The 22,117-nt window shown below is 46.2% G+C and overlaps 2 protein-coding genes across 3 annotated transcripts in view; one reads left to right on the top strand and one right to left on the bottom strand.

Annotated features, from left to right (window-relative positions):
* Window positions 1–17,958, bottom strand: part of myl2b (myosin, light chain 2b, regulatory, cardiac, slow) — an 80,448-nt gene extending 62,490 nt beyond the window's left edge. The window contains exon 1 of the mRNA XM_084024674.1: window positions 17,951–17,958. The gene's annotated coding sequence lies outside the window, so the exon portion shown is untranslated. The remainder of the gene's footprint in view (window positions 1–17,950) is intronic.
* cux2b (cut-like homeobox 2b) overlaps window positions 1–22,117 on the top strand; it is a 91,674-nt gene that overhangs the window by 53,398 nt on the left and 16,159 nt on the right. For both annotated transcript variants that reach the window (XM_084024672.1, XM_084024673.1), the window contains exons 4-7: window positions 10,356–10,434; window positions 19,503–19,643; window positions 19,803–19,962; window positions 20,753–20,832. In XM_084024672.1, coding sequence (XP_083880798.1) covers window positions 10,356–10,434; window positions 19,503–19,643; window positions 19,803–19,962; window positions 20,753–20,832 — 460 coding nt within the window. The remainder of the gene's footprint in view (window positions 1–10,355; window positions 10,435–19,502; window positions 19,644–19,802; window positions 19,963–20,752; window positions 20,833–22,117) is intronic.

The following is a 22,117-nucleotide window of genomic DNA, read 5'->3' on the forward strand; positions in this document are numbered from 1 at the left end:
TTACAGCCAACTAGGGGTGGGTAAAAATATCGATGCGGCAGTATATATACTTTGCCGCCCCAATACAATATCGATTTTTCAACTCCAAAGATCGATTTAAAAAAAAAGATTCATGTTTACATTATTTTATATGACCTCTTCAGTTCAGTGTTCAAACAGTGACAAAAAAGGAGAAACATTATTTATTATTATTATTTTATTACATCCTTTTTCATTTTAATTTCAATATTACTTCCAGTGAATTTCATGGGAATTAATAAAATGGAGAGGCTGTTTTGAATGAAATAGTTTTGATTCAATTTGTCCTCTGATCAATATCATCTGATGCACATATACAGGTACTTGTGTTTTCATCTTTATTTATATCGCAATATCGTGATATCGTGATACGTATTGTATCGTGAGGTTCTTGCCAATACTCACCCCTACAGCCAACGCTAGCTTCTTCTGCCGTAAACGTGTTATTAATCAGTGACCATTTTCTGGCATACAAGCATCATAAACGCTTGTTTACCACAGAGCTTATTTACTGGAATAATTCAAACCCCAATGGAAACATCCCATTGGGTGATCATCGAGGGAACCGGTGCGATGGCCGACATACATGTCATCCCTGCTGCACGCCACCTTATTGTCCTTCAAACACCTCTTTCTTGTTTATATCTTGTGTTTTTCAGATTTTTTTTCTGATTTCTTTTGGTCAACTGTATGAATTTGGATGAAACGTTTGATGAACTGCTCACAGCTAATAGACCATGCACAATGTCACATCCTCATATCCCAAAACCTGGATGCAATAAAACCAAAACTGCACCACATTATATGGCCTTTTTAAGAAACACTGACAAATACATTTTGAAACGCTTATAATTTGAACAGTTGTGCGGACGTGCGTTCCAAAACGACGCCGGGTTTTTGCTGTTCCTCGGCATCTCATCCGATTAGCCCTCGTTCACTCAAATTGAAATGCCACCTCACGCCTGTCACATTGTATCCGAGTCATCAGGCAGGAAAGCTGGTCATTACGATCATGACATCAAACGCCTGGCAGCAGAGGTCAATCAGTGTACATTAACCAAACAGAGCTCATTTGTTTTACAGCTTTTAGTGACGTGTTGGCAACAGCGTACATGAGCTTTAGGCCGGCATCCAGCGGGCGCCGGGATCCTCCCAGCAGAGCGGGAGCAACATGGGCCTCAGCCAGACCTCTACCAGGCGGATATGAAGGGGTTAACGTGTCCCTCCCCCACCAATGTTTCATGCAGGATGAACTCCTAAACGCTGTAGATTTAGAAAAAACGATTTGTGAAATGAATGGTCAACTCACCACCTGCAAGACGTCGTGCCCTTTTTTTGTGGTGAAAATAATCTTGAGAAAATCCTTCTTTCCTCTCTCTCTCTCCGTTTGTCCACAACACGTTTTAATCTTTCTGACACGCCATCACAGTGATGCGAACACACGGTGCTAAGATCACTCCTAACCCTCACCTCGTCCTAATTATAGCAGCCGAAGGCACATCTCGGTGGCACTCTGGTGATCCGTCATCGACAGGCCCTCTCCGGTCTGGCTGGGAGTGATATCTCTCCGTAAAATATGTATGACATCAAAAAGCCTTAAAGGTTATTACAAATTAATAATGACTAGTGGGCCGAGAGCAGTAAAAAATAGCCTTCCCTCGGTGTCGTGTTTAAATGTTTAATCCAACATGCTCCAGTGTAGATGGTGGACTGCCTCCCAGCAACGTGTGCACGGACCCCGAGGCCTCGCCAGACCGCCAGCGGGCCAGACCCGGACCACCAGGCTCACATGTATTTAGATCGACGCTCGGATAAGACTGATTCAAGCAGACGTGGATGATCATCCGTCTGGAGCCGTCAACTGTTATCTCGGAGCGCGGCGTGCTCCAACAGCATACGGAATTATAAAAAACACTAAAGGAAGCAGTTTCACTCGCATCAAGCGCAAATTCTCTGTAGACTCCCGAGACACAGAAAAGCTCTTTCTGAGTGTTTCTCTGAAGCACGTCGAATCAGTGGCCCTGAACCCCCCTCACAGTAATGTCTGAAGACACTGTACAAAATTGCCTTATTTATGCCTGTAATGTAAGCTGTCTGTTCTGGTGTCGCTCATTCTCTGTGGAGCCGACGACGGTGGCAGCCGAGTCTGGAGTGAATTTGCCGGGCGACTACCTGGGAAACATCAACAGTCATTAATTATGTAAAACTCCTCTCACAGTGGGAGCAGGGAGAGCTGCATACGACTGCAGCGCCCGCTCCTATTAGGCTCAATGCACTCCACAATGAGCCCCCACTGCCTGGAGGCGTGGGGGGATTATCAGCCCACCGCCACGACCCCCCATAGAAAGACACACACGCTGTACAGTACACACACACACACACACACACACACACACACACACACACACACACACACACACACACACACACACACACACACAGCGGAGGTGACGTTCTATTAAGTTCTGCACCGGCGTATGCTTGTGTTCAGCTGAGGAGCAGAATAACAGGAGTCTCTGTGCTGTCTCTCCTCCCTAGTCACCCCATCATTCACTTCTCTCCTTCGCAGGGTTTCTCTTATTTCTCTGTCTCTCCGCCAATTGTCTTGCTTTTCCGGCTTTCTCACCGCAATGAATGAAATCGGCAAATCTGACAGGACAAATGATATGCCATGTTTGTAAGGCAGCGCGGCGTAAGGGGGGCTCTATCATCGTTGATAGCGCCGCCGCCACCAACGCCGCGGCGGTTCCCCGGCTCCTCGGGACCAAATTACCCACAGAGCCGTCCCGCGCAGGGCCCCGCGCCGAGATCTTCCTCCCAAGCAACTGCGATTGACGGCGGCAGATTTATCAGGCAAATAATGGACCTAATTTCTGCACCATGTGCTTCCAATCCATCTTCCGTTCGCAACAGACGCCGGCTTGTTTGGCAGACTTCAAGTCGCCTCCGCGGCGTTACCGCTCCTCCATCAGCGGCGCTCTTCTCGCCGCGGTTCAAGGCTCGTTCATCAGCGCCGCTCCTTTTTAGTGGATGCGGCTTTGGCATGATGTTCCTCCACGCCGAAACAAAGGCAGCGCTGACACCTGTAATTAATTAGGCTATTATGCATTCCGCAATGATAATTGCCTCACTGGAAAGTCACCAGCCTTCTAAGAGGGAGAGAGAGGAGAGGTGGATGGAGAGCGCTATCCATCATAGCGGAGCTCTCTCTCCCTCCCTCCCTCTCTCTCTCGCTCGCCCCTTGTGTCATGCTGTCTCACCTTGACTAGTGTACGCAGGGCTAGAGAAACACTGTCAACATGTGTCTGAGGGCGAGATATGCAGCTGTGCCTCCCCCTTGCCAGGGCTGCTTCACCAGGGCCTGCCAGCGTCCGTCCACTCCAGGGCTTTGGCTCACGTTGGCACGGTTACCCATGACACCCCATCTGTTGTAGCTTTGTTCACGAGGGCAGCGCCGGGATAATGGGGGCACTTTATTTTTATCATAAGCCCTTACCTACACCTCTCCTCTTAACACTTCTCCCAGCTCAGGAATCTAGTCCAGGTGTGTTTATCAACCCCCCCCATCGGAACATCAACTAGTGCCTTCATCTTAACCTCAGCGCCCCCCCCCCCCCCCCCCCCCTACCCCACCCTCCCATCGTGCCGTGACAGATACGTTCCTCAAGGTTTAGGTCATTCGCGCATCAAACGTTTGAAAGCGCGAGCTCAAAGAAAATGATAAGTTCTGTCTTTTGAACTACAAAGACTTTCACAAAAGATTTGTTTTCTTCCCTACCGTTTTTCTCTCTCGCCGGCTCTCGACTTTGACTTTGCCGCGACTTTGAGGCCGGCGCCTTTTTTGAGTTTCGTCGACAGGGCGAGCAACGCGGCGCTTCTGCCTGTTGATGGTGAGCGGGACCCGGAGCGGCGCCGGCTGCGTGGTGCAGACAGGAGGCCCTTTGATCTGGGTTTAATGTCGTGCCATGTTCTATCTCTCACGCCGCGGCGTGTGCCACGTCCGTCAGGATTACGTCAGCGCCACCTTGATCTGGAGAGATCTGGAGAGATCTGCTCTCCTCTCATTATGGCCACTCTCTACTGGGGCAGCGAACCCACCGTCTCACTCATTGTGTCGCACGTAAAACACCTGACGTCACGTGTCTTGATACCTTGCACGCCAGCGGGACGTGTCTGGGGTCTGACGCTGAAATATCTAAACCATTTGATGGATTTCCATGAAATCTTGTGCAGACATTAATGATCCCCAGAGGATGAATCTTAATGACTGGTGATCCTCTGACTTCTCATCTAGCGTCGCCATAAGGTCCACATTCATAATTTTTTAGGGAAATGTCGACTTGGGGATAGAGTGCCATGAATACAGTGCACACATTCACGACCCCCTCAGGATGAATGATAATAACCGAGGTCGTTCCCTGACTCTCCCTCCAGCGCCATCTTCAGGTCAAAATGACACGTTCTTACATTATTTACAAATACCGTACAAAAACAATCAGCTCAGTCAGCTGAACACTATGAGCCCATACCTGCTTGATATTAGCATGTTAGCATTTAGCTCAAAGCCCCACTGCACAGCCCTGTGATGTAGCTAGCATGGCTGTAGACTCATATTTGTGTTTATTGACTGCTAATGCAACATGAAGCTCCTTCCCACGTCCTCTCCTGTGCTTCGTACTATCCTGCTCTACTTCCATTCCGATGCAGGGGAGCTCTCCCGTAAGGCGTCCATAAATCGAGCTGTGTTTTCACTGCTGATTTTTGTCACTGCATCGTTTACAGCAGGTTCAGGTACATCACTTTAAGTGCTAACAAAAGAATATTGGTCAGCTTTGGCCATTTATTTGGCTGAGGCAGCAGCTCTGCGGCGGCGGTGGCGGCGGCCCGCGTGTGAGCGCGCCGCATTGACTGACAGCCACCGCTGATTGGAATTGACGTGGCGACGAGATGTGTGTCAGTGCTCTGACTGCTCATCTCGCCGGGCAGCCAGAGACGGCCGCCGCCACCGCCATGCCGCTACCACCGCTCCGAGATGGGTGTCACCATGATTAAATCTGCCCTCAAACACAGTCCGTGCGCGTGTTTGCACCTTCCAAGTTCAAGTGTGTGTGTGTGTGTGTGTGTGGGTGTACTCGGTTCTCTCACCATCCAGACTGTATTGCAATAGTGTTTACCTCTGCTTCTCTCCTCCACCCACTCATCAGTCACTCGGCACCAACTCATCTCTCCTCCCGCCTCTCCTCTGAACCTACACTCCATGCAAAACAAACGCCAGCAGTGACAGCTGCAAAAGTGCTGGGTGGCGCCGCTAAAATATGATCTTCTCCCCGTCTGAAGGGAAAGCGGTGGTTTTGCATCTGATTTTCTTAAACATACGGATCACATTTGGAGGAGACTGAAAGCAAATAGTTGTAGGGTAGCAGGTTTCTAGCTGGGATTGTTTATACAATGTTCCATCCAAATCAGACATCGAGGGTTAGGATGCCAGCGATTCTTTAAGCAAGACGATGCAGACAAATCTAATTATTTATTATTATTATTATTATAAACGAACACCACCATATGCATAAAATCTAGTTGAACACTTTTGCATTTATCACATTCGCTGTAACGTCAAACATTCTTTTTGTGTAATCTGAAACTCTGTTTTCTACAAATCTTTGCACATAAGCTATTCATTAAAAATCCACCACAAAACATAATATTGCAATACTCAAGTTAGGGCTCTGCAACATGGCCAAAATCTCCATAAGGGTCGTGTCATATCTGGATAACGACATACATCACTGGTAATTCAACACATAAATAAACAATCTATATGAAAAAATAACCACATGCTAAAAACCTATGTTGTGTAGCCCTGTGTGAATTAAATGGAAAGTATCAAACGTTTTCTCATTTTATAAAGAGGCATAGTGCAAAATGTACATTAAAAATTTGAAAAAGTGAATAAATATTGTTGTGGTTAGCACTCTCACATCACAGCGAGCGGCCCAGGATCAGGTTCTCCTTGCATGTTCTCCTCGGGTTCTCCAGCTTCCTCCCACAGTCCAAAGACATGCAGGATGGGGATAGGTTAATTGATGACTCCTAATGTCCCGTAGGTGTGAATGGTTTTCTGTACCTATATGTCGGCCCTGTGATAGATTGGCGACCTGTCCGGGGTGAACCCTGCCTCCACCCCCGACCCTGAACAAGATAAGCGGTGATTGATAATGGATGGATGTCCCTATGATTTCATCACGATTTGATTCCATTGAAAGATGATCAATTATCATGTTGAATTATTGCCCAGTCCGATCTCAAGGTTACACCTGAAGAATAAATGGTTCTAGTGGTTCTACAGCTTGGTACATATTCAGGACCCTCAAAAAGGCATAGAACCCTATAAATGTTCAGTCAATATCCCAAACCTTTTTGATTCTGCCCTGGTTGGCTGCATATCTTGAATAATTGATTTATTACCCATTATTATACACTTTATATCTTGTATATTGTTACTTATTTGCAGGGCTTTATTTATGTATTTATTTATGTATTTATTTATTTAATATCTTTGTTAATTATTGACTTACCAGTTTCTTGTTTTTTTTCATTGTCTAAACAAGTTCATATTAAAGAATGTCTTTGTAGTTTGTAGTATTTTTATAGAACCTTGTCAGACCAGATATATAGAACCTTGCTGTTTTATATGTAACACCCTTTTAATTCTGAGTGTAGTGATGTTCTCACACCCTTGCTTGGAATGGATAAAAATCAATTGCAAGTGAACATTATACAAGGCTCAAATGGAGACAGTCAAAATTTGAAGGACCATTGAAGTTGAAGATGAGATATTGGAAATGATTAAACCAATAAAGATTAGATTGAAAAAAAACACACCCTGAAGATGGCATAATAGTAGAGCGTTGACCAGATCTCGCCTCATTTTCTCATGATAGTAACACCGAGGGGCTGAATGTTTGTGGGGAATCCAGTGGATTCCTGTGGAAGCTGTTGTGACAAGTGGTGTTGCGGTGGCGGTGGGCTGCCCACTGTTTTGTTCTAATAAGCATGGAGCGGGACCGGGGTTGTTGTGACATCCTGTCAGCCTGTGGGCTGGACTTGTGCTCAGTGAGCAGCACGGTAGGATGGACTCCCTATGATTGTGCTGTGACCTTTGCATCATGGGGAAGATGACAGGTAATTTAGAGGCCTCAGGATGACTGTGGAACCATACATTTGCTGTCCCCAAACCACCCACGGTATCAAGCACACTCACCTTGAGATGGGAACGGTGTACTGTACACACACTCACTCACACACACATACACACACACACACACTCACACACTCACACACACACACACACACACACGTGAAAAAAGAAATTAAATCACGTGATGTATATGCAGGCATGCTCCAAGCACTCACACACTTATTTACACACATACACACACACACACACACACACACACACACACACACACACACACACACACACACACACACACACACACACACACACACACACACACAGACGTTGCACCCGCCCCCACGACGCCATCATCGTCACACACTCTAATCACCTGCATCATCACAACCCAGCCTCAAACAACCAAATCACAGGGGGTGGCAAACTGGTAAGGCAGAAGGGGGAAAGCGATGATTTAGAGTGATAATTGCATAATCACCAGTTGTGATAATTGTAATTGATGACTGCATAATTGCTAATTGCGCTCTTTATGGGAACCCCTCTTTTTCCTTCTCTCTCTCTGTCTCTCTGTGTGTGTCGCTCAGTAGCCCTTCACTCTCCTTCCTCCACTTCATTCTAGGCTTGTCCTCTCCCCCTTCATTTGTGTCTCTCGCCTCAACACATGCTAGCTTGTTCACACACACACACACACACACATGCAGAGACTCACTAGCGGGTACTGTAAGTATTCTCACAGGCTTATCAGTAAGTATTTCCCAGCAGCCCTGTCCCAGAGGCTGTGTTCTGCCCACTCTGTTGCTGCTTGAAGAGTTATGGAGGAGCGCTAACAGGTTTCCTTTGTCTCTCTCTTGCTTCTCCTGCCCCAGGCTTTACTCCTGCTTCTTGTGAAATCAACCTGTGGCCGAGCCCATTCCCTCGGTAGCCATATCCTTTATCACAAAAGGGGTGAAAACAAAGAATGCGCTGTGAGTCGAAGCCAGGGCCTGAGCCGTAGCTCGCATTCGAAAGAGGAGGAAGAGATTCGCTGGTCGTGCTCTAGTCTTTCCTCCACCTCTCCATAGAAGCACCCTATCGGCTTGGATCTGCAGACTCCTGCCTCTCAAATCCCATGTGCTTGGCTGGAGGTGGATTAGCATGGAGATGAAGACGACTTCCTGATCAGCCCGTATTATACGCGACACCTCGGAGTGCTTTGATGATGGCAAGGGTGGGTTGTGGGGGGTATCTGTACGCGTAGCGGGCGCTAACGCGGGGGAAAGGCATCAGGCAGGCGTGTGATTGATGTCTCTGCTAGTGTCTGTAGGCAGGTTAATGGTGTGATTGTGAAGGTAATCTCCGTGTTCTCTCGTTAAAGGATGATGGAGGGCCGGGAGACCTCGTGTGTCTCTGGAAGACGGAGCCCATAGTCGTTGTCTTCTCAGGATCTCACACGTGCAATCGGTAGCCTCGTTTGATATATATGCTTCAGAGGACGGCGGCCAGCCAGCAGCCTGTCAGACACGAGTTGATGACTGGCGGTGGGTTCAGCCACCCTGCTCTTGTAGCTGTGTAGTTCAGGTATAGACTGGTGGTTGATGATAGTTTGTCTGGATGTCACAAGTCTCAAGTGCTGTTGGAGCTTTGCTCATCGTCACGTCGAAGAGCAAAGAAATTGGCCCTGTTCATGTTGAGAACGAAGCAAACATAAAAGCTCTCTGTCTGGCCAGAGGGGAGGAGGCAAACCTTAGCCGGACCAACACTGGTTGTTGATGTTCTCATAACACCACACATGAAGCTGGAAGTCAGCGTGTTTTTGGGCCCAGTGTGCCTCACACATTTTCACACTATGTGAACCAACATGCAAACATTAACGTCGTGTCCTGGGAAGGAAAGGGGGAGAGGAGTGGGGGCCAGGTGGAGGCTGGTGGGTGGATGGCGGAGGGTTAAATCGGGGTATAGCTGAGTGAAACAACAGCCTAGTGTAGCGGGGAGCTGGCTGAGAGCTGCAGACTATTGCATCTGTATTGATTGGGCTCCAGCCTTTTCCATTTTCCATGAACTCCTCTGAGCTGCTCCTAGTGGGAGTGATGGGGGGATTTGCTTGATCTTTATGATATTTCTTTAAACATGATGCTGTCGTTATGCCTCCCCAGGGAAGACACCGGCCATTTCCAGTAAATCAAAGGCTCTCCGTCCCTCGCTGTTTTCCACACACCTTATTTATAACCCCGCTGAACGGCCCCAACACACCACCGCTGTTCTCATAAGGGTTTTTGCCTTTTGCAAAATGAATGTTTTTGGAGTGTTCGTAGCAGTGATGGGCAGCCGGGCTCCGCCGTACCGCGCGCTCGACTCCATTGAGCTGATCCGACAGAGGCTGTAATCAACAGTGACAGAAATGACACAGACAATAGATGACAATAATTTGGATTCCGTGTGCTTATGGAGTGGGGGGGCATTTGGCCGAGCCTGATCTGATTTACTGTTGCAGAGCAGAGGACATGGAGAGGCAGCGACTGAGCGTCCTCTGACTCACAAAGAGGCCCGCGGTCTTCGCAGGAGCAGCGTAACCCACATACCCACTAGTGCAGGTGCCCTCTCCATGGGGCCAGGTGGTGGCTAATTCGCTTTCTTTGTCCCTCCTAATGAATTGTTAATTGGTTTGCACCACCCGCCGAGCTGAGGATAGCAGGTGCCGAGTGCTGCCGGTAATGGAGGCCACGGCCACCGCGAGCCGACACCTACATTTAACGGGCCAAATGTCACCTCGCTACATGCGGCGGCGTGGCAGTTAAACGGGGAGTGTGTCGTCATAGGTTACGCCCACTTTCTCTGGTGGTCAGTGCTTCTGTAGAAACGCAGCCTTAGAATTGATAAACCCGTGCACACGCCATATGGAGTACTTCTCATCCATGTCGTACGTACTGATGCAGTACACATACTAGGCGTGCAGGACTGTTTGCTTCATTTATTGGACGGGTGCCGTGAGGCTGCCCTTTGCTCTCGTTACTATCGATTCATTGTCGGCAAATTTAAGTGTTTGCTGCTCTCTGTGAAAGTCAATGTAATGCCTGAAATGTAAATATTCTGTGTACTGTGAGCTCGACATATGCCAGGATGATACCACTCCGTGTTTACCTTAATGGCATCTTCTCCGCTGCAGGTGGTTGCTCTGAACAAGCGCAGCAAGGAGGCCGAGTCTGCGTTCCTGGGAGTCTACAAACAGCTTATCGAGGCCCCAGGTGAGTCTCCTACCAGGAGCAGACACACCACACATACATGTCTTCCAGAATGATCTCCCCCCAGATCTACTCCACATTCAAACCTGAACCACAGTCACTGGCCCTGCCCCATAAGTACACACACAGTGACATATCACGTATATACGCACACACACAGACCAGAAAGACATTTTCTTGCCATAGATAGTAATGGTGCAACAGCACATGGATATAAGATACATAAAACCATATACCCTGTGGCTCTTATCTATTTTTCAAAGTCTGCGCTCTCAGAGTGGTTTCCAAAACTCTGCGTGAGGCCACTTCAAAACCCAGCACTGGTCCTTGAGTGTAGCCTGGCTGAGGAGCACACACATCCTTGAGGAGCTCTGCTGTTGATTGTGGAGGGCCAATTAAAATCCCTACTGAAGTCTGGCTTCATGTGGAACGCAGGCCTGATGAGGCCAGTGGGGGGAAAAGGGAGAGATGGGCAAAGACAGTAAGCTAGAGCAAAGGAAGACATAGTGTGTGTTTACTGCGTTGTTATTTCGGTGCCGGGGCACGTGCACTGTATTACTCTCTGTTGCAGGAGACGGCAGCAAAACGCAGCCCAATCTCAGTCTAGATCAGAGAAACACTTGTGGCAGGAGTAGAGAATGCTGTTTACAGATTCAATGAATACAAGATAAAAGCCCGCGTCAGAAAAATAGCGACGGCAGCAAGTGACTTTTAAAGGTCTCCATTTTTCCTTGAAGTCCCCTGCTTGATATTACACCAACCCACCCACACACACACACACACACACATACACAACACTTTGAATGGAGTTATTTCCTTGATAAGAAATACCGTTCTTTGAAGATATTCAGTTTGATTTTCTGACCTATACCTTTTATACGGGGGCCTAATTCAAACTCGGGAGCGTTTTGTGCGATATATTTTGTCACAAACCCCTCGAAGACTCGGTGTGTTCGAGAACAAAGACTTGTCAACCCGTATGTGGAAGTGAAAAAAAAAAAAAACCCACGATAGCAGCTTTTGTTTTCAAGGTACCTAATCATTCTTCGTCCTCCCTGTCTCTTTATACAGACAGAGTGTATGTGTGGTTGTTGTACTGAGTATACAGGAGTGGACCTTCCTGTGTCAGGTTACATCAGGTGACGTAACTCAGCGAGCCTCCTACCTCCATTTGACCTTACTTTTACAAAGGGAGTCTGTTTCACTGTATCACCGGGACAAAGTGAAGCCAGTTGTAACTCAGTGCTGGGCAAGTAAAAGTGCAAAATGAATTACTCATTACTTTACTTTAATAATGCAATTACTCAATGGAAGTATTACTTACCCCTTAAAAATGTGATAATTAGTACAATAGTGTAATAATAATTAGCCTACATTACTTTTCATATATATACGATTACCGATCGCTGATGTAAACTAGCCTGCTGAGAACACACAACATGTGTATTCCTCTTCTTTTGACCGCGGTCAACCTCCGGGTCTGAATAGTGAAGCCAGGTCTGAAGTGCCTTAAACTTGCATTCTCTCTGCTGTCCATCAGGGGGCGACTCCTCTCTGATTGCATGGAAGAAATCAGAGAGAAAATGACCCTATTTCTCTATGAGTTTATGGTCTCAATCTCTACTTTCAAGTCTTCTTCAATCCAGCATGATGTTCATTTAGTACATGATGGTCCATTTAGAGTCAAACCAGAAAGTGGGGGATGCTTTATGCGGGGCTGCCACAGGTCGCTAACACAACTTATATCGTCTTAAAGCAGTGTTTTCAGTTCATTGATTCTTACCTTTTTGGTTGCTTCATAACGTTATTCAGCATTCCGTAGGACCTAACTCCTCCCTCTCATGTCATGTCAAAAACCAAGGCCAAAATGCCAAACTCAAAGCTTCAAAATGGCCGTCCTCAATGGCTACAATATCAAATACGGTTTTCCTTATCTTGCAAAATCTAAAACCTAAATAATTAATTTATTTTGATTTTTATTGTTTATTTATTGAACTTATGGTAAGACCCCATTGTCAAAATGACTTTGGTGGCCCTATAAAGGCTCAGTGGTTCACCTCACTACATCCCGACAAAGACACCAGCGTGTCACATTCTATTGTCTTCCTCTCAATGAAGATGAAGTCGTAAAAGATGCAAACTACAATTTTCCAACGCTAACGTATCGTCTAATCTTAAACAGTGAGCATCTCAGAAGGCAAGGCGATCCCACATCACTGTAGTCGGTTCAGTGCCAGGCTGCCCAACCGAGGCCACGCCGCTGAGAGTATTTCTGTGTCTGGCCCGACCTGCATCTGCCATCTGTGGGAGGGGGGCTACAGTATCCTGTGCCTGTTTGTCACTGTACATGTTGCTGCTGGTGTCCAAGGTCACAGCTCCCCCTCTCTCCTGCCCACCCCCTCCCTAGAATGGATGACTCCAGGTCCACCAGAGGACAGTCATTTGGCTGTGGCCCCACTTCATTCCTCTCTGCCCCTCCACCACAACAGTGAGCGTTCCTACCGTTCCCCCAACAAATGCTACAGCTCATGTATTTTTAATCTTTTGACAGATGCAATTATTCTTTACACGCCGTGCTCGTTAATCTTAATGCAGTTATTACTATTCATTGCGGGACATTTCCCCCCTATTATTTCATTTGAAAGTGCCTCTCTCTCTCAATGTGTGTGTGTGTGTGCTAATTTGTGTGCTGACACTCAGGCCTCCGGTCCAATCAGAGCGGGCCAACAGCAGAGTTAATGAATGCATGAGGCGAACAAGGAAAGGGGGGGGCATACGCAGCAGCAGCTCAATATGTGACCTGTTGTATCTGGCTATCATTAACATCTGGTCACATATCAGTTATCCACTTTGCCGGGCCCACTATTGAATACAAATAACATATCCGTTACGTTTGTGCGATTCCGGCACGATAAGGTTCCTCTTTGCCAACGCCAAAGACAACGCTCCTGTTCAATGGCAACGGGGATGCAACAGTAAACTCAGAAACAGAAATAACTTCTTGATGCAAGTGATTGAAGTGATTTCTTGCCTTTCATGAGGCCCCTAAGCCGAGATGTCAATCCACCGGAGTGTTTCATTAGCGCGTGGTGTTTTGATTTGCCGGTGACATCTCCCCATGCTGTGCTGCACTGTAACTCCTCCAGTCTGGGGCTTGAAAGAGGCCCGTTAACAGGGTTTCCCTAACAATGTTTATATCACCTCCGCGCTGTTTTGATCAGTGCAGATAAACACGTCCTGATCACTGAATGCCAAAAAACAGTGTCAGCTTCTGCCCGAATTCATTGGTTTCCCAGAGATGCACCCAGCTCGCTCTCTTCCTCTCTTCCTCTCTCTCTCTCGTCCTCCACGCCGCCTCGCTCGGCTCTCCTCTGCCGGAGTGTGTGCGCGAGTGGCGTTTGAACGTCTGCGTTTGTTGCCACCTCTGTGAGAGCAGCGAGGCCCTGTCGCCAGGGGCGTAGCCCTGAGACTGACGCTCCAGGTGTTTGCTCTTCCTCGCCTCCTCTCAGTGCACACACTCATCCCTCAGGATCCACCCCGCTCCCTCTCTCCTTTAGAACACAGCTCCTTTTATCTGAGCGGGGAGCTCACTGAGAGTTTGTGAAGATTCTGATCTGAATACACCCCTCTAAGTATGTGTGTGTGTGTGTGTGTGTGTGTGTGTGTGTGTATGTCAGGGCCCAGGGCATGTCTGAGGTGTGTGTGTGTGTGTGAGTCTTTCTGTGCCTGCGTTGGTGGAAATGTTATGGCAACAGTGCTTGCTAGTGGTGACCAGCGGTACTGCAGGGCTCAAGCACACGCAGCTTTTTGTCGCACATAGTCAGTGGCATGTGTTGGGATGAGAGGGCTGTATGTGGCTCACATATTCACATCACATGTTTCCCTCGGCTATGAGATGATCAGCACAGAACACTCTGACCTTAGTCATTCAGAGGAATTCAAATGCATAAAGAATAGCTGTCCTTCGTCAACCTTTCATATAAGCAAGCTCCAGTGAAAGAGGCCTGCGAGGCACGGCGAGCCGGCTTTATTGTCATTTTGCAGCTGAGTACCTACAGTCAAGACGAGAGCGGAGAAGGAGCGCGGAGCACGGCAGCCTGTCGGAGAATAAGGACGTATAAAGGCTGATGGAAAATGAAAGCTCTCTGGGCGGGACACGATTATGCACAAGTGATTAATAAGAGCAGTAATAAACAAAAGCCCAGGAGATGTTTGAGGTGCTTAATAATGCATTATGTTCATAAAAGAGCCGGGCCTCTCCAACTGATCCCTGTGGAGTAGGAGACCCCAGAGGGACCAGGAGAGAGTGTGCTCTTAAAAGACGGCAACCGTGTGCAGGAATGTGTGTGTGTGTGTGTGTCTGAGAGCATGCAAACACCAAACGTAAAGACCCCAGACTGGTGTAGTAGATGGCATTTTGATTCCTCTCACATGAATCTGAGGTATGTTTTTTTCATTTTTCTGGTACAGTTTCAAGTGGCGTTTGGTTTGCATGTCATTGGCACTTTTTTTTTTCTTTCACTGCAGCGTCTCGTGTTAATTTTAAATGCTATCTAGCTCCAGCTCCACTCTTTGTTCCGAGCTTTAAAATGTCTCGGTATTGATGTCATTTCTCCTCCGTCCTTCAGTCTGTCAAACAAAGACATGGAACGGCAATGAAAGAGAACAGGTTAAGAAGTATCTCTCACAGCTTTGTTTTGTTTCGGTGCACAAAAGCCGCCGCTTTCCACAATCATTGCTTTCATTCCACCGTCATCTTTTTATTTTAGTATTTTCTCACTCCTTCTGCCACATCAAGGTAAAGCGCCACTTCGGTTTGCTATCTGAATATCAAATGCTCCTTGGTTTAGAATGCACCGCATACAGAAAAGTCACACTTCTGAATGTTGTTGTTCTTGTTGTTGTTTTTTATAAATGTTTTAATTGAAACTAATCCTTGAGTGGTGAAAGAAAACAGGCAGCAATGTATCCTACATATTTGATATCACTTTACATTGTGTGTGAAGGTGAAAGTAAAGACTTGGTGTTCTCTCAACCTAGTTTGGTTCTTGACAACAATATTACAGCAGTGTTACTGTTTGTTGCAGCAGCGGCGGCGGAGCGTGTTTATGGACCTTGAAGTCCACTCAGAGGGAAAAAAACAAGACTGTTTTGAATGAAAAGAAAAAAACCTTGGAGCACAGCCTTGTAAATTAATTTGTTCGTGTTGTATGATGGGAACACAGCTGGCCTCATTAACATGCGCACAACAAATAATTATAGCAGGTTTTTTTTTTTCCTCTCTTCAGCCAGCCAATGCTTGGCTAATGGGCTTGCTGGGTTAATTATGTCAGAGCGTAATTACACAGGGCCCAGGGAGACATAATGGTGCACCCTGCTGCGCCCACACCGCCTAATGATGGTGTATCGCTGACAGGGCCAAGACGGACCGCCCCGACACACCTGCTTGTCTTGGCGCACACCACCCTGGTCCACCCCCACCCACCTAGATACACATCCTGAACCCCCCCCCGTGCCACCTGCAGTCCGCTGAGCCGTCCAGCTCTTCTGACAGGCTTTGGCTCGGGCGTCCCCCGGACCGAAGGCTCACCCACATACAGGAACTACCTCCCGCTTTTGAGACGTGCAATAGCATGGCAACGCGGTGACCACAAGGAAGCAGCTACAGGGTGGCAGCCTCATTATCGCTCAGCCAAAGTGATGAAACTCCATATCAATGTAGCTGAGAATGAGCAAAAACTATTTAAAGTTACACTAACAGTTGTCGGCCTTTAGAAAGTCAGAGTTTATCACAACTTGGCTCTTGTGCAGTTTCTCTTCTCTTCTAGTACACCATGCTTACACCAAGGTTGATACACAATATTCACAAGTGGGTACAGAGAATTGCAACCATGTGTTTGTTGTTGTCTTTTATCTTAGCCCATCAGTAGGTAACAAGGCTGAATGCACGTTTCAATAAAATTCTGCAAACTCCAGACACTTCATATTTCAAACACGTTTTTCAAAATCACCGTCTGGTCCCTCGACCGTCTCCGTATGTTTATGGGGTACCAGGGACACACGGGGACTGAAACTCAGCCCAGGACTTCCCACCCTGAGGGAAGATGTTTTAGCAATGGTTTTAACACCAAGATCGTTTTTGTGGCGCAAAGAGAATCCGATAACACCCTTTCTGATGTCTCGCCGACGCCTGTGTGCATCGTCACAGTATGAAAGGTGAAACAGAAAGGAGTAGAAGTCTTAATTGCGAGAAGCTGCTCCCTGAATGTTGAAAGTATAGGATTATTTATTCTACGAGCGGTCAGACGATCAGACAGTCAAACTTATGTGTGCGAGAAAACAAAGATGAACGCTACAATTATTTAATCAAATCATTTGATGTTGTTTTAAACACACAACGTACACTGTACACAAGCTTTATTGCAGATCGTGATAAAAAGAACACATTAAGGTTGTGGTGAATTGCTATCATTGGATAATCATAAATATGATCACAAGTGACTTGAAAGATTTGTTGATATCACAGTAAAAAAAGAGCCTGATTACAAAAAAGACAGGATACAAAAATATATTTGGGAAACATTCTCCCTATATCTAAATGTCTTTTATTCATGCAGGGAGACCTCTTATTATTTATTATTATTATTATTGTTGCTATTATTATTATTATTATTATTATTATTATTATTATTATTATTATTATTATTATTATTTAAGATGTTATTTTTCACTAAAATGGATGTGTCTTGTCTGTAACTCAATCAAAATATATATTTTTTAACAAAATTTAATTAATTAAAGGTTTATCACAATCACAATTATTATTATTATTATTAATTAAAGTGTGATTTTAGTTTCATTGTGGATTCCTTATCATTTGACTTCCTCATAAATGAGTTGTACATCTGTATAAACTGTTTACAACCAGATCTTAGTATTTACTTCAGTGAGTATATTATAAGTGATAAAAAATGATGCTTCAATAAATATGATTCACGTTGGAACAAAGCAGAAACCCCCTTTAATGTCAGGTTCAGATATGTTCCCGTGTAAACAGTGACAGTATTGAATCCCAGTTCCAGTCTGCTCTTCTCTGTGACTCCTCCGCCTGTTCGCCACAGAAAACCATCTATTACATGTGCTATGATTTATTAGATTTAACGAGCTGCTCTTGCCCGATCAGTTATCATGACCTCGGAGCACACGTCAAATCATCTATAATTGAGATAAGGGATGAATTAAAAATTGATCCGTTTATTTTTTCAGGGAGAGGGATGTGACTCACCTGATGTACGTAATGCCTCGTCAGCTCTGGTATAGTTCTTGATTAACATGGTGGTGAGCGGCCGGGTTAAAGCCGAGCTCCTCTTCCATTCCAGGGTTTATTTGGTGGATTTACCGTCGGAGCTGCTTTAAAAAGTGTGTCTTATTAGCTCCATCAATTAGCTGTATTTTCCAAAGTTATTAGCAGTCTTTCTGGACTCTCCTTCAGTAACTGTAGATCCCGGGCCCTTGGAGAGTATCCTCGCTGCTCCACTTTGACGGGGGTTAATTTTGTATACAGACTTAAGTTCTATCCCTTCACTTTAAATTTGACTTTACTTTACTCCCCTGCCACTGATTGATAATCCTGGCTTGTCCATGTGTGAGAGATCCCTTACTATAATCTCTGTCCTTTGATCATTAAAAGTTGAAAGGATATATGTGAAAGAGGCTGATAAAGTGATTTCTGTGACAGTGGGTCGATGGAAAAGCAGTGCTTTAAGTCGTCCTGTTTGTCTTAGAAGAGCTCTGCTCTTAATAGTGATGTCCCTTGTGACTGATGCAATATCTCCACAGCGAGTGTAACAATGAATGCAGACAATGTTTGACTGTAAACGGTCCTGGGAAAAATAGCTTGATCAATTAAATGGCCCCAAAATATTTGTCTGATGAAAATGCAGATATGGCGGGCTGCAATGTAAGGCCAGGATTTCAACAAATTGCACGTTGCAGAAGAAGTTTTGGCTCTCTGATGAGCATTTATTTTTTTATTTTGTGGCCTGCTGGCTCAGAGTTTGCATTCTCTCTGTGGCATCTGGCAAAGTTTAAACGTCTGTGGCTCCAACTTCTTATGAAAAGTCACTTCAGTCAGTGCCCAAAGTGAAGAAGGGATCCAATTGGGTTCCACACAGAAGTCTAAGATGAGTGGATGAAAGCTGTGGGAGAAAAGTTTGTGCAGCAAAGCAGCGATTTTCCTCCTCTTTTAGAGTTTTGAAGGGGCTGTGGTGTGTGTGCGTGTGTGCGTGTGGCTCTACATCCTGCCTCCCCCCCTTGTCAAGGAGCTCCCCTGAGCTTCCCTCTCTGTGCTTTGGCACTAGAAGTCACCTCCTTTGGTGTTCGGCAGGCAGGTACACAACAGGAGCAGCTCTCTCTCTCTGAGCTGTTGAACTTTTCGGGAGGGGAAGAAAGGGAAGGGGAAGATTAAAAACAGCCCTGTGATGTGGAGTGCCGAGCTGCCTCCTGAGAATTCCTGGCATAATAATTTAAATGATCAAATGATACAGAGGAGACTTGTTAGCTGAGAAACAGCCTCCTAGTTGGCCCCATGGGCCCGGTGCTGCCGCGCATGCATTGCAAAACAGCTCCTCTGTTGTGCTAAAGAATCCCGCTTTTTTCCCCCCTTTTCAGGAGCAGACTTTTTCTACACTTTGCCTAGGTGTATACTTGGGACTTAAGGCTCCGTCACATATTCATGGCAATCTTTTTTTGTCTCCTTTGCCATTCATCAGCACATGAGAAGACTCATTAGAGTTGATTTCTGAACATGTGAAGGGTCGGAACAGCACTTGTGTCATTAGGTCCAGCCTGTGAAAAATGTTCAAAGGCGCCTGAGTGGTGAAAGTCTAAGAGTCACTCTTTGGAAGAACAGGTCTCGGTGGAATAATGTGTCTCTGTTGAAACTGTGATGCAGAGAGCTCAGTAAAGTGCTTTACAGGCTGCGCACGCAGTAAAACAGCTATTACGTACGGATATCATGTGAATCTGAGGGGCTGTTTCTGCAGAGATTTGATTTTGTCTGTTTCCTGCAGATCCAGCACCGGTGCTGGAGGCCTCACACACCCTGGAGGAAAGGCTGCAGCACCTCCACAGTTCGGCCCCAGACAGCGAGGCCCTGGTCCGGGAGATCAGCGGGCACTGGAAGAAACACCTGGAGTGCCTTGAAAAGACAGGTGAGGCCAAAATCATCTACATCAAGGAGCAGTCTCACTGGAATGCAGGTTTTTAATTCAGCGCTGAAGTGGCTGCTATACTGAAAGGGATGAGAAGTTGATTTAAATGTAGCAGATCAGATGTTGGAGAACTCATGTCGGCCTTTCTCCTCCACACAGAGCCCTCACAGGACGGTCCAGCAGGCTCAGGGGCAGCAGTGACAGAGGAGGCCCCAGAATCCAGCTCTCCAGCCTCCCTGATGACACCCAACAGCACACCGGCTCCTGGGGGCCCAGGCTCCCCGCAGCAGACTTACCAGGACCGAGCTGAGGACCAGGGGTGAGAACCAGACCCGCTCCCTGCCTCTGACTGATGATCATTATAGATTGAGGTCATGAGGTCTATGCATCACAACTTAAAAGATACAAATGAACCCCTAAAGGTTCAGTAGTTTTATAAAAACAACCTTTGTCAGCATCACTGTATCCTGAAAGTACGATACAGAAAACCTGCCTCCTTCGTTCTCCTAATGAATCCACTGTGCACGGAGGAAAACGACCAATCAGAGCCGAGGAGTCTCTCTGATCCGATATGATCCAGTGGATGAGAACGTTTGGGCGCTGTTTGGTTATTTGCAACCAGGCTGCCGGGTCACTCTCATTTTACAGCTCAACACTAAAATATGCTTCTGAAAACATTTGAGCAAATATGACAAAAGTTGATTTTAATGCAAGTTACCTACTGAGCCTTTATTATGTCAAGGATGACCATGAATTATTCCAAACCTCTTCCCCTGCACAGATTCTCTCAATCCATTTGAGTGCTGTTTAAGGTAACATTAGTCAACTTTGAATGATATAAGAATAAATCAGAGGTTCATTTGTCTTCTCTCTGTGACCCTGTACAGTTAAAACCGAAATGGCCCCATTTAGCATTTTTAGTGAGACGCCTGCAGCAACAGCAATATTAAAAAGGTTTTAAAAAGAAACCAAGGCTGAATGAAATGAAGAAGAATGGTGGGATCAACACATTTTTTTGTGCCTTGTCTCGTGGTATAACGCTGCATATTAGAGCTTTAAAAGCGTGGCCGTGGTGTCGTGGTGTAACTGACAGAGTTTTTTTCTCCCAGGGGGGAGGAGGCGGCCGCCAGCGTCGGTTTGGCTGACAGACTATCAGAGGCCGAGGAGAAGATCAAGGTTCTGCATTCATGTAAGTGGTTTAGACACTGTAGCTGTTACATTTCATTTCAACCTGAGCCAGTACGCGTGTGATTACTGTACGCACCATACAGTAATCACTATACAGCCCTGCTGAAACACCGACGCCCCGCCGCTGCTTTGTTGGTACAACCTTAAGTTCAAACTAATCCATTCGTGAATTAAATTTTGTTTTCAGTTCAACATAATCTTTCAATGAATTCTTTAACTGCTCAGGGTCCCTGCATCATGCCATGTTATGTTTGAACTAAGAATGACCTGTACTTTGAAAAGACTAGTGGTGTATCTGCTCACAAAGTGCGGGCTGATTGCTTGGCCTCTGGTATTGCTGCTCAGCCACACACCTTCACACTTCCCGAGCAACGCACCGGCCGAGTGTGAAGTCGAGTGGATGAACGGTTGTCGAGGACGACGACTAATAAATATGTCCTGTCGATCTCTTGTCTGTTCTTGAATGTACTGTAGCAAGCAACAGAGAGTGAGCTGTACCCAGCATGCCGTTCACCAGAGTGACAGTTGATAGAAGTTCCCTTTCCTTACACTACATAGTGTGTGCTGATTTTCTCTGGGTCAAAGGTGAAGAGCCTTAAACTTGCATTCTCTCTGCTGGCCATCAGGGGGCGACTCCTCTGGTTGTGAAAAGAAGTCTGATTGCAGTAAAAGGAAGTCAGTAAACATTGTAAACATGAGTTCTTCAATGCAGCATGATGTTCATTTATTAAATTATGTTCCATTTAGAGTCAAACAGACCATAAAGCAGGGGATGTTTAGGGGCGGGGCTACCATGTGATTGACAGATTGCTACGACGCTACCAACACAGTTACCTTGAATTATGAAGCCAACATTGTTAACAGCTTCACACCAGAATCCAGATGGATCCAGATCCAGTAAGGATGCTGCTTGGATTGCTTCTCTGCCGCTTGTACTCGTCAGATCCACCCGTCGCTCCTCCACAGTCCAAATATGGTCAATCCGTCCACTGGTTGCAAAAATCCAAGATGGCGATACCCAAAATGCCGAAACACAAGGCTTAAAATCGTAGTCCACCACATCACCATGACTACGGCCACTTCTTAGAGACAGTCTATGGTCCTGAGCAATACAGGCACCAATTGGGAAGCTGATCGGCTGAATGGTTGTCATGAAAATCAAAGGGCAGACCTGCATACGTACACACATTTTGGTTGGAGTATCTAAGAGTTCAGTAATGTAGCTTTCAGGTCAAAGTTCATGTTTTTAAGTTAATATCTCACTTCCCCTGCTGTCTGCCTCTCAC

The sequence above is a fragment of the Eutrigla gurnardus genome (assembly GCF_963514095.1).
Source record: "Eutrigla gurnardus genome assembly, chromosome: 13".
Classification (NCBI taxonomy): domain Eukaryota; kingdom Metazoa; phylum Chordata; class Actinopteri; order Perciformes; family Triglidae; genus Eutrigla; species Eutrigla gurnardus.